At 32.5% G+C, this 14,295-nt stretch overlaps 1 protein-coding gene across 10 annotated transcripts in view; it reads left to right on the top strand.

Moving 5' to 3' along the window:
* The window catches only part of pan (transcription factor pangolin), a 63,539-nt gene that overhangs the window by 23,786 nt on the left and 25,458 nt on the right, over positions 1-14,295 (top strand). For 4 of the 10 annotated variants that reach the window (XM_070282481.1, XM_043213391.2, XM_070282480.1 and 1 more), the window contains 3 exons: positions 1,744-1,890; positions 12,622-12,814; positions 12,988-13,153. In XM_070282481.1, the coding sequence (XP_070138582.1) occupies positions 1,744-1,890; positions 12,622-12,814; positions 12,988-13,153 (506 nt within the window). Of the gene's footprint in view, positions 1-1,743; positions 1,891-9,012; positions 9,202-9,307; positions 9,435-10,494; positions 10,939-12,621; positions 12,815-12,987; positions 13,154-14,295 lie in introns of those variants that run through there. The other 6 variants (XR_011443575.1, XM_070282482.1, XM_043213397.2 and 3 more) reach the window with 6 other exon arrangements.

Genomic DNA, 14,295 nt, shown 5'->3' on the forward strand with positions numbered 1-14,295 from the left:
TAATTTTGGTTCAAAGTGTTAAACATATACTATATTCTTGATAAGGATCACCTCCCGAGTTTTTAAACCTGTTTTTATATTGTAGTCGTGTGAATATATGTAACTTAGAGAAGGAATTATTCCCGACCCCATAAAGTATATACTAGAGGTGGGCGCGGTTCTGTATTTTGGGGCCCGTGCCCGCACGAAAACAAAATCTTTTTTGAGAGGCCCGGCCCGGCCGAACACGAAACTTTTTCATCAAGGCCCGGGCCCACCCCGACCCGGCACGAAACCTTTTTAAACATATTTCAAAATTTAAAAGACATGTTATTTATGTATACATATATATATAAGTTCATATTTATTAATCCTAATTCATGTTTTTATTTTTATTTTATTTTTCAAAGTTTATGGATTTTACAATAGGACGCCAAATTTTAAATAGTAGTGTGCAAACAAGTAAAATATTGTTTAAGCAAATCGATAGTAACATCGATAAGCAATAAAAATACGATAAATGGCGGTTGTAAGCCCGCGGGCCACGAAAAAAAGCCCGGCCCGTGCCCACCTCTAGTATATACATTCTTGATCAGAATCAACAGCCGAGTTGATATAGCCATGCCCGTCTGTCGGTATGAACGCGAGGATCTTAGAGACTACAAGAGATATGGATTTTATATTTAGAGACTATATGGCATGGAGACTCCTAAAATACCCAGGCAGTTCTTGTTCGTTTTAAAATTTTGGCACGCCCCCTCCAGCCCCCAAAAATCGCGAATGTCTGTATCGCCAGAAAAGAACGGTTTCTTGAAAAACTTTTGATGACAAACTATTTCTAAAGTTTATATATGTATATATGAAAAAAATCTGAAAAAAGTGCGATCTCGAAGACTACAAGAGATAGAGTCCGCCTCCAAAACAGGAATATAATGTTAGCGCCAGTTCGTTAATGTTTTTGGAAAATGTTTTGACGGCAAACTGTTCCAATTGCTAATCTACACCTCCAATTGCTAAAAATCAGCCAAATCGGATAATATTTAGAGGATTCGTAGACTTTTTAGTCTACTTCCCTACTGAATTGGTAGCATGCCAGTACGTTAGTTTTTGTTGTTTTGCCCAAGCGCAAAAGTATGCTACAACATTTTTTTGCTGAGAATCCATACCGTTAAAGTGTTTAAAAATAAAAATTAGTTAGTTAAATTTTAGGTGAAAGAGATATGGTCGGGTCGGGAAAATCGACTACTTTGCTTACTGATCCGATCTACCATAATTCTACCTATTCATAACATTGGCTTAACATTCATAACACCCATAACATTGGCTTTTTAGAAGATAGCAACTTGGGGCTTTTTCAAAATTTGTATAGTTAGAAATTAGTTTAAAGCAGAGGTCGGCACGGCCCTATCTCGGGGGCATAGGAAATTTCTCTGCCCGAGCTCTGCCACACACACACAGTATACATGTGTGAAACGTCATGCACACAGCCTACTTTCTGCTATTCGTTACTAACACTAATGCGGTAAAATCATATCAATGTATTGGGGTGCCGATCCCTGGTTTAAAGGTTAAATTCCCCTCCCAAATTACTTAAAAGAAAGGATGGGCCAACTAAATCCGTTGTTTGCAATATACGTCTGATCCAAAATTTTTGTTGAAGTTTTTCCATAGTTTTTCAAACAAAATCATTAAATGTTTTAATAAAAACATGAAGCGCAATATTAAACTACACTTATACAATAATATATTTCTTATATATTTTAGCGATTTTCCTTTCCGATTTTCACCAAGCCTTTTGCCTTCAGTACATGCTACATCTCACCATGTATTAAATACACATCCATCTATAATGGGAGCAAGTTCCAAACAAGACAGTGTAGCTCAAGATACAACGAACAGTAGATTTTCAAGGTAAGTCAATAACTTTTTTTTTTTTTTTTTTTTTTTTTTTTTTTTTTTTTTTTTGTGGCAACAAATATTTTTTTATTTTTAAGTCCTGACTTTGTCGGACATGTTATAGAGACTACAAAATTTTTCAAAGCAGTGTGAATAATATTATATGTTTAAAATTAGATATCTGTATTAGTATTCTTAATAAAATTTATTCAGGGAGAACTAAGTGTTTAAGTAATTGAACAAAGTAACAGTGGGCATGACGATATAAAAACCGTGGGCATGACAAATAAATAAAAAAAATTCACTTGTTTCAAATATTTGTTTTCGAATCGCTTGGTAACATTTAAATAATGAATAAGTATACCTAAATGCCTTCCAATGATTGACAAAATTGTTTTAAAAGTGTGCAACGAAATAAAAAAAAGATCAGGGAATATCGCCGACTTATATCAACTTATATCGCCGAGAATTACCATCCGTCTATTTTACGAAAAGTAGTATTTTGGTTTTAAAAGCTGTCGTCTTCCGATTTTGGAGATTTTGGAAGGAATAGAAATTCCTTTGTCATACAATTTATGTTATAATCGACTACTGTAAAAATCGGCCGACAAGATCCTATATTACTTTTCTTATATTAACGTGTTTTAGGGAAAACAAGTTTTTGTTAATTCTACAATTGTTTTTTTTAAACCTACAAGTTATAGCGCATACCGAGCTATACTTTTGGAGGTAAAGTAAAAAGAAGCTACGCTCTTCTTCTAGTTCCATTGTAACTCAAAACTTTAAAAAGGGTTTTCTTGAAATATATTTTTTTTTAAATCGCTTGACTCGATTTCAAGCACAAAACATACTGTTTCTATTAAACGGATTTAAACGTAAAAAATTCCGTAATCCTTACTATTCAATTTCCAATTATTAAGTACCAACATTCTTTTCATTTGGTTTTTATTTCTTGGGTATTTATGTTTCGTACTATCCAATCTATCCCTACGAAACAAAGGGTTTAACGGTAGGTTAGGGATTGGTTAGGGAGGTGGGGCGGAAGGGTAAGAAGGACATGCATAATGGCCAACAACATAAAAGTACAAATATATTGAAAAAAAAATATTTTTTGATATTATGTCGATACATAAAGGCCTAAAATAAGAAAATTAATTTGTTCTACCATTCGTATAGTCGATTTATTGTTATTAAATTCTTATACGCGTTTGTTTAAAAATTTTTTTAATTCAAATTTGAATTCAACATTTTGATTGAACATTTTATCAAGCTTGTATGTGTTCTATTATGGATGAGGATATTTTCAGCCGCCATCTTTAATTTACCAATGGCTTTCTTCAAAGTACACAATTACATACACCACTGCTGTTATGAACAAATAGACAGATTTCAAAATATATATACTCTCTCATTGGCCCTCTCGTTTAACTGGCGCGTGCGCACGTAAATCAACCCCTAAAACAATATGAATTCGAAATCCGTTTCCCCTATGCTTCAAAATTCGAAAATCCCCCAAAACAGGATCTGAATATAATTATTCCCTTGCAGAGGGTATTATGATTTTAGCCAAACGTGTGCAAAGTATATATATCAAGTATATACATTCTTGATTAGGATCACCTCCTGATTTGATATGAGGCATGTCTGTTCTTCCGTTTGTTGTGTCGCAAACAAGACTCTCAGTTGTAAAGCTATCGACTTGAAACTTTAAAATTTTTCTTTCTTTTGCACGCATTGTATAAGCCGAAACGCCCGGAATAGGCCGACTATGTCCTCTGCCATATAACTGATTGATTGGAAATCACCCAACTTTCGTTTTTTTTTTGAAGATAGAAGGTTAAAACTTTGTACATATTATTGCAGTTAAAACCGAATAACCTTATAAGAATATCATAATATAACCAGTTCATTACAATACAAAATATAAAAAAATTCCCAAACTTCCATCTTCAAGAAGAAGATTTTTACCAATAACCATTTCCGATCGTTCAGTTATATGGCGGCTATAAGATATAGTCGGGCGATCGTTATGAAATTCGGTAGTTGGAATTAACTAAGCCAAAATAAAATCTGTTCTCAAAAACACGAAATTGGATCATTTTCGATTTTTCAGCTACATGGCAGCTATGGGATAAAGTCGGCCAATTCTTATGAAATTTCCCGATTTTCTTTATGGTGGGTTGTATTATTTTGGCAAAAATAGCATTCGTAAAAATCCGAACTCCCTCACTCTAAAACACCGAAGTTATAGCATATCCGATGAATCAAGTATATGGCAGCTATAGGATACAGTCGGCCGATCCCGGCCGTTCCGACTTATATACTGCGTGCAAAAAAAATAAGGGTGTGTGCAAAGTTGCTTCAAAACTAAGAGACAAGTTTGCGTAGAAATAGACAGACAGACGGACATGCTTATATCAACTCAGGAGGTGATCCTGATCAAGAATATATATACTTTATAGGGTCGGAGAAGTATCCTTCAGTGCGTTGCACACTTTTGACCAAAATTAGAATACCCTCTGCAAGGGTATATGTTTGGTCATGGATGGTTTTCAATGACGTATATCCGCTCCAAAATAAAAAGGTAGAATTTAAGAATTGTACGTTATAATTTATTTATTTCTGCAGGCAGATGAAACTGGGATCAACAATTGTGATCGTCCAGTTTAAGGTGTTAAGCAGTGAATAATAATATGAACAGTGAGTGCGGCACGACATAGACATTGCGAAGCTAAAACTCTCTTAAAATAGGCCCGTTGAAGTCGAGTGGCCGATAAAGAGTCGGCTTGCGACCAACTAAGGCTATATGTCCATACTTTAGCGTAATAAATAAACTATAAACTGTATAGACCCGACAGTATAAAAATAAAAAAAATAATAAATAAATTATAAAATAATAATAATTTCAGCGTTAAAATTTTTTTCACTCAAAAATAAATGAAATGTGCAGATTGAAAAAACATAAAAACCACATTCGATTTTCTCCTTTTTTGTTATACCCTTGCAGAGGGTATTATAATTTTGTCCAAAAGTGTGCAACGCAGTGAAGGAGGCATCTCCTCCTGAGTTGATATGGGCATGTCCGTCTGAACTAGTCTCAGTTTTAAAGCTATCGACTTGAAACTTTGCACACACCCTTCCTTTCTTTGCACGCAGTATATAAGTCGAAACGGCCGTAATCGGGCGACTATATCCTATAGCTGCCATATAACTGATTGATCGGAAATGGTATATCTTTGGTGTATTTAGAGTAAGAGAGTTCAAATTTTACACGAAAGCTGTTTTTAGTAGAATAATACGATATGACAAATTTCATAAGGATCGGCCGACTATATCCTATAGCTGCCATATAACTGAACGAACGGAAATGGTTTTTTGAAAAAAATACCAACTTTTGTATTTTTGAAGACAGAAGCTTAATACTTTGTTTGAGCTTTATTTTTTACAAATTGGTTATATTATGATATTCTCATAAGGATCGGACAACTATATCTGATGTATTCGAAATACATCCGATTTTAACTGCAAGGGTATATCAACTTCGGCTCCGCCCGAAGTTAGCTTTCCTTTCTGGGTTGGGCTTCAATTCATATTTTATGCCATTGAATTTAATTTGGCATAACAATTGAATTTGAATTTTTTGTCCAGCTTTCTACGTAACGAAGCGATCTTTTCCCTTTCTCCCTTGGTTTCTTTGCAACGAGAATAAATATTTTTCCCTTATTAATAGTGTATTGTCATATAAATTACAATAACACAATTAAACCCACTCTTAAATTAAACCGCACCAATTAAACCATCTTGGAACTCTTTGTTAAAGAAAAAGAAAAACTGATATTTTAATGATCAACCCATAGCCTGTGTTTTGGTGCAAAAATATGTTGATTTGGTGCAATATTTGTTAGTCAAAACACAGAAAATTCAAAAAGTTTTTGGAATTTTCAATCCTTTCTTAAAAAAAAAAAGAACAAAAAAAAACACCTGCCTTGTTGTCTTAACCTTACGGCCCCTTGAGATTCGTATGCGTCAATGACCTCCCATTTGGAACCATATTCCACCGGATACCAAAACAAGAAAGGAAAGCTAACTTCGGGCGGAGCCGAAGTTTATATACCCTTGCAGTTAAAACCTATTTCCGGTCGCAAACATCGGATTTAGTTGGCCGATCTTTATTGGAATATAAATATATAATCCTATTTATAACAATACAAAGTCCCAAAAAAGTCCCATACTTCTATCTTCAAACATACCAAAGTTTGTATTTCTACCAAAAACCATTTCCGATCGTTCAATTATATGGCAGCTTTAAGATATAGTCGGCCGATCGTTACGAAATTTGGTAGGTTGGATCAACTGACCAAAAATATAATCTGTGCCAAGTTTCAGCTTTCTATCTTCAAAAACACGAAAGTTTCCGATCGTTCAGTTATATGGCAGCTATAGGATATAGTTGGCCGACCCTTACGGAATTTGGCATGTCGTATTATTTTGCCAAAAATGGCTCTCATGTGAAATTTGAACTCTCTTACTTAAAAAACACCAAAGTTATACCATTTCCGATCAATCAGTTATATGGCAGCTATAGGACGGCCGATCCGGGCCGTTCGGACTTATATACTGCGTGCAAAGAAAAGAAGGGTGTGTGCAAAGTTTCAAGGCGATAGCTTTAAAACTAAGAGACTAGTTCGCGTAGAAACAGACAGACAGACGGACAGACGGACATGCTCATATCAACTCAGGAGGTGATCCTGATCTTGATCAGGAGTTCAAATTTCACATGACGGACATGCTCATATCAACTCAGGAGGTGATCCTGATCTTGATCAGGAGTTCAAATTTCACATGAGAGCCATTTTTGGCAAAATAATACGACATGCCAAATTTCATAAGGATCGGCCGACTGTATCATATAGCTGCCATATAACTGAACGATCGGAAATGGTATTTGGTAGAAATATCAACTTTTGTATTTTTGAACAAAGAAGCTTGGGACTTTCTTTTAGATATTTTATTGTAATTAATTGGTTTTATTAGGCTATTCTTATAAGGATAGGCCAACTTTATCCGATGTTTGCGATATATATCCGCAAGGGTATATAGGGTTTTAACTGCAAGGGTATATTAACTTCGCCTCCGCCCGAAATTAGCTTTCCTCATTCGATTTTTTTTAATTTCAAGAATTTGAGGATAAAAATTTTATATAACACACATCATATTGTACATTCGTATATTTATAAAAATTTATAAATATATTTATACAATTATAATTTTATTTAAAATTTTTTTTTATATATTTGTACAAATTGCGATTTGCAGAATCATCCCTGTTCTATTCCCAGAATGAAGGTCGTTATTCGAAAACAGCCATGTTGCCTGTGTAATTTATACTTTTTTATACTCTTATATTTTTATGGTCTTCGAATCCACACATTCGTAAAAGTCTGTTAATTCTTGTCAAAAATACTTCTACTTTATAAGTTCAGAAACATTTTTTTCTCCCAAAGCAAGTGGGTCAGAAATTGTCTTCGTCGTATAACCTTTTACGAATTCGACCTAAAATAGTTTAAAAGTAATTGGGAAAAATAAATTACAGTTTTTTATATTCTTCACCACCGCCAACGGAATTTGATATCTTCAACCTTACAAGACTGTAAATTTGTACCTCCATTCATAAACACAAGAGGGCGCAAAACATGGATCGAATGGACTTAAATTTGCCTCAAGATGGCGCAGCCAACTTAACATGGTCCTAAGGTCACATTTTGCACTAGTCAAAAATTTATAAATAGAATTTCCCTTTATTTATAACCGTAACTTAAAATATGCTACCTTTGTTAAAAGTAAAATACGTATAACATTTTTTAGAACATGTCAGTTTCTTAAGAAGTTTATCAAGTAACAAGCATATATTTTTTCATTAATAAAGTTTTGTTCCTAATCAATCATTTAATACCCTTAAAAAAACATTAAAAACGAAATATCACTATAAAAATTATACGCTATAATTTTTAAAACTTTTTTTAAGTCTAAATTGCATTTACATAAAGTTTACAGACGAAGGATAGATAATAATAGGTTTTTGAGATAAAATAATAGGTTTTACGTTTGGTTAATGGTACAGCATTAGTTTAGGTATGTAATTTGAGAGAGCTTATAAAACATACTTCTGCGCACTTGGTATCTTTCGTTTCCTGACGTTTCAGGCTTGAATTCGCATGCTCTCTTTGCCTCTCTCTGTGGTTGAAAATTTTCATTGAATCTTGTCTTTAAAGACCGAAAGAGAGTATTGTGACATATTGTTGAGGCAGTATATATAATTTTGTGAAAACACATACAAGTTCTGACAAAAAAATATTACAAATTATGGATAAAATTCAGTATCTGAAATAGGAAAAAATATTGAAATGATATTATTGTAACGTACTCATTACCATTTTTGTTAACGCAAGTAAAAAAAACCATACAAAAAATAATACACAATGTTGCAAAAATAGTGTTGTATTAGTGTTGCAATTATTGAAGAATAAGTATAAGCTTTAGCCCGAACGTAGCCAGAAAGGCAACTCTCAATAAATATAAATTTCCAGAGTTTAAAAAAAGACTTACCTAAAATAAATAAAAAATAAAATAAATAACAAAACTGTTTGTAATTATATCTCACTAAAACTTTAAAAGTTTCATTAAAAAAAAACACTCGTAAAACAGTATTCACTTAGTAGTTACAATTGTCAGTTTAAATTTCTTTTATTATAAAAATATTAATCCGTTCAAATTAGACTAATTAATACAAATGCATATAAAAACATTAAACAATACAAACCATTTTATAAACGTAACTTAACAATTAATAACAATCTAGGAAAAAATTATCTTTATATTAATTTATTTTAATAATGTATATAATTAACTGATCCATAGATATATTCTGAGGATCAAACTGAATTTATTGTCGAATAACATTTTATGGAAAAATGAAAAATTGGAAAAAATTAGCTTGAAGAGCAAGCTAAAAATAAAAACATAAAATACTCCTTAAAATGTACATAAAAATACAACATAAATGTATAAAAAATCTTATTACAAGCAACACAAAATATTGAAAATTATACTGAAACTGTTTTTATACTAACTTTTCAGTACCAACTTCGGGCTAAAAATAGTCTGCTTGGTGCCCGCCAACAATAGCCTCCATGGATGGTTATGTTCTCATTTCCAAGGAAGCAATCACGAAATCAGTCAACATTAAATAATCTTATTTCAAAAATTTGCAACCAAATTAAAGAGAGCTTAAGGTACTAAATCGGGAGATAGGATTCCGCAGTCAAGGTGAAAATTATATACTTCCATAAACAGTCATAGTATAATGAGCCAACAAAGGTGCTCGCAACATCAGCTTCTGGCTACACAACTTCTTTATGCTCACCTTTTTCAGCCTCACTTATCGGAGTTCCATTCTGAATCTGGAAAAACATACGATAAAGTGGTCGATATGGTTAACTTTTCAAAAAAAAAATCTGATATTTGTCAAGAGGATCTTCCACCAACTCCATCTTCGCAAGATAATAATAATAATAATAATAATAATGAAACTCTTAACAAAATTGATAGTTGTTTGCGATGGGATGAATCCCCTTCAGAATTTTCAAACTTTCACAAAATGTTAAGCAATCTGAGACAATCAAAAGTAAAAGAAATCGATAAGGATAAATTGGTTCATCAATTAAATAATTGTAATAAATACACAAACGTTTGCGATCGACAAGAAAATTTTAGCTTTTTCCGAGAACACAAAAACATACTAATTGATGTCAGAAATAAACTGGAGCAACTATCCTTGCTTTCATCTGCATTTCGTCAAGGTCATATCGATCGAAATTATGAAGTAGATACAGCCCTTAAAAAAAACGTTCGTAGACAATTAAATGATAACTTAAAAACAATTGAGGGCATGTTGGATAAAGTAAAACAACTTTGTAATCAATGGAGCACAGCTGAGCTTTTTTACACTCGAAGTATGCAACGATTGGAACTTAACTCCGATAAAAGTTCTTATAAAACTACAGTTTATTCCATTATGGCTCTTGCTGCAATAGCATTGTCTGAAGAATGTTTGATACCGTCAAAAAACAGTGATATAAAGTCTGACTGTGTTGATTGGAAAAAAAATGACTATAAAATTGACCAAAAATTAGTATCAAATTTAGGAAAGCCCAAAACATTAACTGAAATAGAAAATATTATACTTCAATTTGCTTCCACCGTATATAATCAACAATATTACTCAGGCAGTGACCTGTCTGGGAATCAAAACGATAATGATAAAAGTGAATTTAAAAAGTCTTCTTCACCATCTTGCATTTGGCACCCAAAAAATAAAAGTTCGGAAACTCAACACGAAATTGAACAATGTAGCACTGCAGCAGAAATTATTTTAGAGTTTGCTTCTCTATCATCCTCTACAGCACTTCTAAATATGAATGCTAATTTACCATCAAAGTACTCCACCGTAATGTTCGATGTTTCTGCCACTGTTGAAGACAGTATTGTTCAGTCTCCCGTTTCTTTAAATATTAATAATAAACAATTTTCTGATGTTTCGTTTATTAGGGACTCTGAATTTATTGATCAAGTTTCAGTAACATCTGCTACATCTACGAGCAATAATAAAGACAGCTTGATAGATACGTTTTCCGGAAATCGCGGAATAAATCAAAATCGAAGGAAATCAAAATTTGCACGTCGCATTGAAATTCCAACTTTAGAATCCTCTAAATCAAATATTTTACCGAATATGGGGGATGAAAAATATTTTCACAATTTAAAAATAACGCCTATTCTAAATTTGGACGAAACCGCACTACATATCTCAAAAAAGCCGATTTCAACAATGGATTCTGTAACTGCTGTTCAAGAACGGGTTATTAACAATATTTTTAAATTAAACGTCTTAACAAAAGCTGCATGTGCTAAAAGCGATAAAAACGTTGGACGTTCTGAATGTGAAAGTTTGCCCATACTAGATGCCCCATATGATCTAACTATCGGAACCAAGCTAAAAAACATGTAATTTTATAATTCTTTGTTGTTTTTTATATATTGAACTCTAAACGATTTTGACAACATGTAGGAGAGTCATTTCGTCTGAGTCTGTCCGTAAACGTTTAAAGTATTAGGTGTATAATTTTGTTTTTGCTTTTTCTGGGAATTTTGATTCCGCCGCATTAAAATACATATTGCGTTTGAATATTGTACTATAACGCTGCCATATAACATTAATGATTGCATTAAAACTTTTTTGTTTTTCAGGATTGATTGAAAAAATTATAGAAGACGCCAAAATCCTTATATTATACCCTTGCAGAGGGTATTATAAATTTGTCCAAAAGTGTGCAACGCAGTGAAGGAGACGTCTCCGACCCTATAAAGTATATATATTCTTGATCAGGATCACCTCCTGAGTTGATATGAGCATGTCCGTCTGTCTGTCTGTCCGTTTCTGCGCAAACTAGTCTCTCAGTTTTAAAGCTATCGTCTTGAAACTTGGCACACACCCTTCTTTCCTTTGCACGCAGTATATAAGTCGGAACGGCCCGGATCGGCCGACTATATCCTATAGCTGTCATATAACTGATCGATCGGAAATGGTATAACTTTGGTGTTTTTGAAGATAGAAAGCTGGAACTTAATACAGATTGTATTTTTGGTCAGTTAATCTGACCTACCAAATTTCATAACGATCGGCTGACTATATCTTATAGCTGCCATATAACTAAACGATTGGAAATGGTTTTTGGTAGAATTATCAACTTTCGTATTTTTGGAGATAGAAGTTTGGGACACTTTTTCGATTTTATATTGTAATAAATTGGGTTATAATATCATATTCTCATAAGGATCGGCCAACTATATCCGATGTTTGCGATATATATCCGGTTTTAACTTCAAGGGTATATCAACTTCGTCTCCGCCCGAAGTTAGCTTTTCGCCCAGATCGGGCGACTATATCCTATAGCTGCCATATAACTGATTGATCGGAAATGGTATAACTTTGGTGTATTTAGAGTTAGAGAGTTCAAATTTGACACGAAAGCTATTTTTGGCAAAATAATACGACATGCCAAATTTTATAAGGATCGGCCGACTATGTCCTTTAGCTGCCATATAACTGAACGATCGGAAGTGACCCAACTTTTGTGTTTTTGAAGATAGAAAGCTGGAACTTGGTACATATTTTAGTTTTGGTCAGTTGATCCAACCTAACAAATTTCATAAGGATCGGCCGACTATATCCTATAGCTGCCATATAACTGAACGATCGGAAATGGTTTTTGGTAGAAATACCATCATTGGTATTATTGAAGATAGAAGTTTAGGACTTTCTTTAGATTTTGTATTATAATAAATTGGGTTATATTATCATATTCTCATAAGGATCGGCCAACTATATCCGATGTTTGCGATATATATCCGGTTTTAACTTCAAGGGTATATCACCTGCGGCTCCGCCCAAAGCTTTCCTTTCTTGTTTAAAAAAAATTTTAACACCCTCTGGGAAGGTATAAAAATGCCATATGGATACATTTTTATTTGATACATGGGTTAAATTCATAAATATGCCAGGGTATATGAGCTTTGGCCCCAGACGAAGTTCAAAATTTTTGTTTTAGCTTTTATAGGTTAATATAATATTGTTTCATACATAGCTTTATTATATTTGTATATATTTCCTTTTTAACGTTTTCCCAGGAACCTGGATACAAAAAACTCATCAAGTGCTCAAACGAATGACCCTAAAGATATTTCGAATGACAAAAAAAAACCACATATTAAAAAACCCTTGAATGCGTTTATGTTGTACATGAAGGAAATGCGAGCCAAAGTAGTTGCCGAATGTACACTTAAAGAATCGGCAGCTATAAATCAAATTTTGGGGAGGCGGGTAAGCAAATAAACAAATATTTTTTTATTTTACTATATATCACGTAAGTTACCAAAAAAAGCGAATCCTCATTAAGAAAGTAAAGAAATATAAATAGTACCAATATTGAACAGTTCAATTGAACTAATACAATTTCGAAAATTGATTTTAATGAATTCCATTGTTAATTATAGTGGCACGAACTTTCCCGCGAAGAGCAAAGCAAATATTACGAAAAAGCTCGTCAAGAGCGGCAATTACATATGGAATTATATCCGGGGTGGAGCGCACGAGATAACTACGGTTATGTGTCAAAAAAGAAAAAGCGTAAAAAAGACAGATCGACAACGGATTCGGGAGGTATTGCACAAAATTCTCAAAATAACCTTTTTTTATTTAAATTGCATTTTACTATTTTATTGTTTCATGAAATCACTAACACGTACATTGTCAAGCACACCTCTAACATCCACAAGTAATTAACATTTATTAGAAGTATCGATACATTAAAAATATGTCTTAGTAATTTGTGTATATAATTGAAATATAAAAATAAGATTAATCTTAAACAGGCTGTAAGAATGATCTTGGCAGATTTAAACCTTTAAGTTTGTAGCTGTGAAGATTGCTTAGATAATGTTAAATTTGGTATTTCTTTAAATCGTTTTTTTTCTAATTTTAATAGGTGTCCAAAAAATAGGTTTTTGGGTTAAGAACGTAATATATTCATTAACAAAAAATATCAGATTTAGTTGGCCGATTCCTTTGAACTTGAGATCGGATTAGTTGACCAAAAATAGAATTGGTAGGAAGTTCCAACATTTTATCTGCAAAAACACGAAAGTTGGGTAATTTCGGACGTAAATCTATAAAAATTATGTAGACCACAAATTTCCAATGGTATTTTTTTTTTAAATTTCTAGGAAGAAATGATTGTTGTTTTTTTTACTGTTGTAGTCATGTGAAAATGTTATAAAAAAAAATTCAAAAACAAATGAAAAACTCATGTACACTTCACAAACACAATCAAAACTTTAAATAAAAATAAAATAATCTAAAAATGAAAAAAAAAATTTTTTTAAATGAAAATTTCTTAAATTTAAACATATAAAGTGGTATATTTGGTTTATAGTTTTATTTAAAAAAAAAAAAACATTTTTATTTTAAAATCTAAAATATAAATACTACCACAACTATTTAAAATTGGGCGTATGGCATTATATTGGCGAAAGCATGCACCCGAATCGATCGATCAGTCCCAGCTTTTCAGTTTCTTGCTGGAAACATATTTATAATGATAAGACAATGTACATAGATGAATACAAAAATTTTTTAAAACTATTTGGAATTTGGATTGAATATAATAGTAAAGATTAAAAAACGCTTATTTCAAAAATGAGTAAATGGCCTTCTTTTTAAAATTTTTTAAATTTTTTATTGTCTAGTTAAAATGTGACAAATATGGAACTTTATTAGGTTACCATGTGAAATATGATATTTTA

Source organism: Drosophila bipectinata, chromosome 4 (genome assembly GCF_030179905.1).
Source record: "Drosophila bipectinata strain 14024-0381.07 chromosome 4, DbipHiC1v2, whole genome shotgun sequence".
In the NCBI taxonomy this organism is placed as follows: Eukaryota; Metazoa; Arthropoda; class Insecta; order Diptera; family Drosophilidae; genus Drosophila; species Drosophila bipectinata.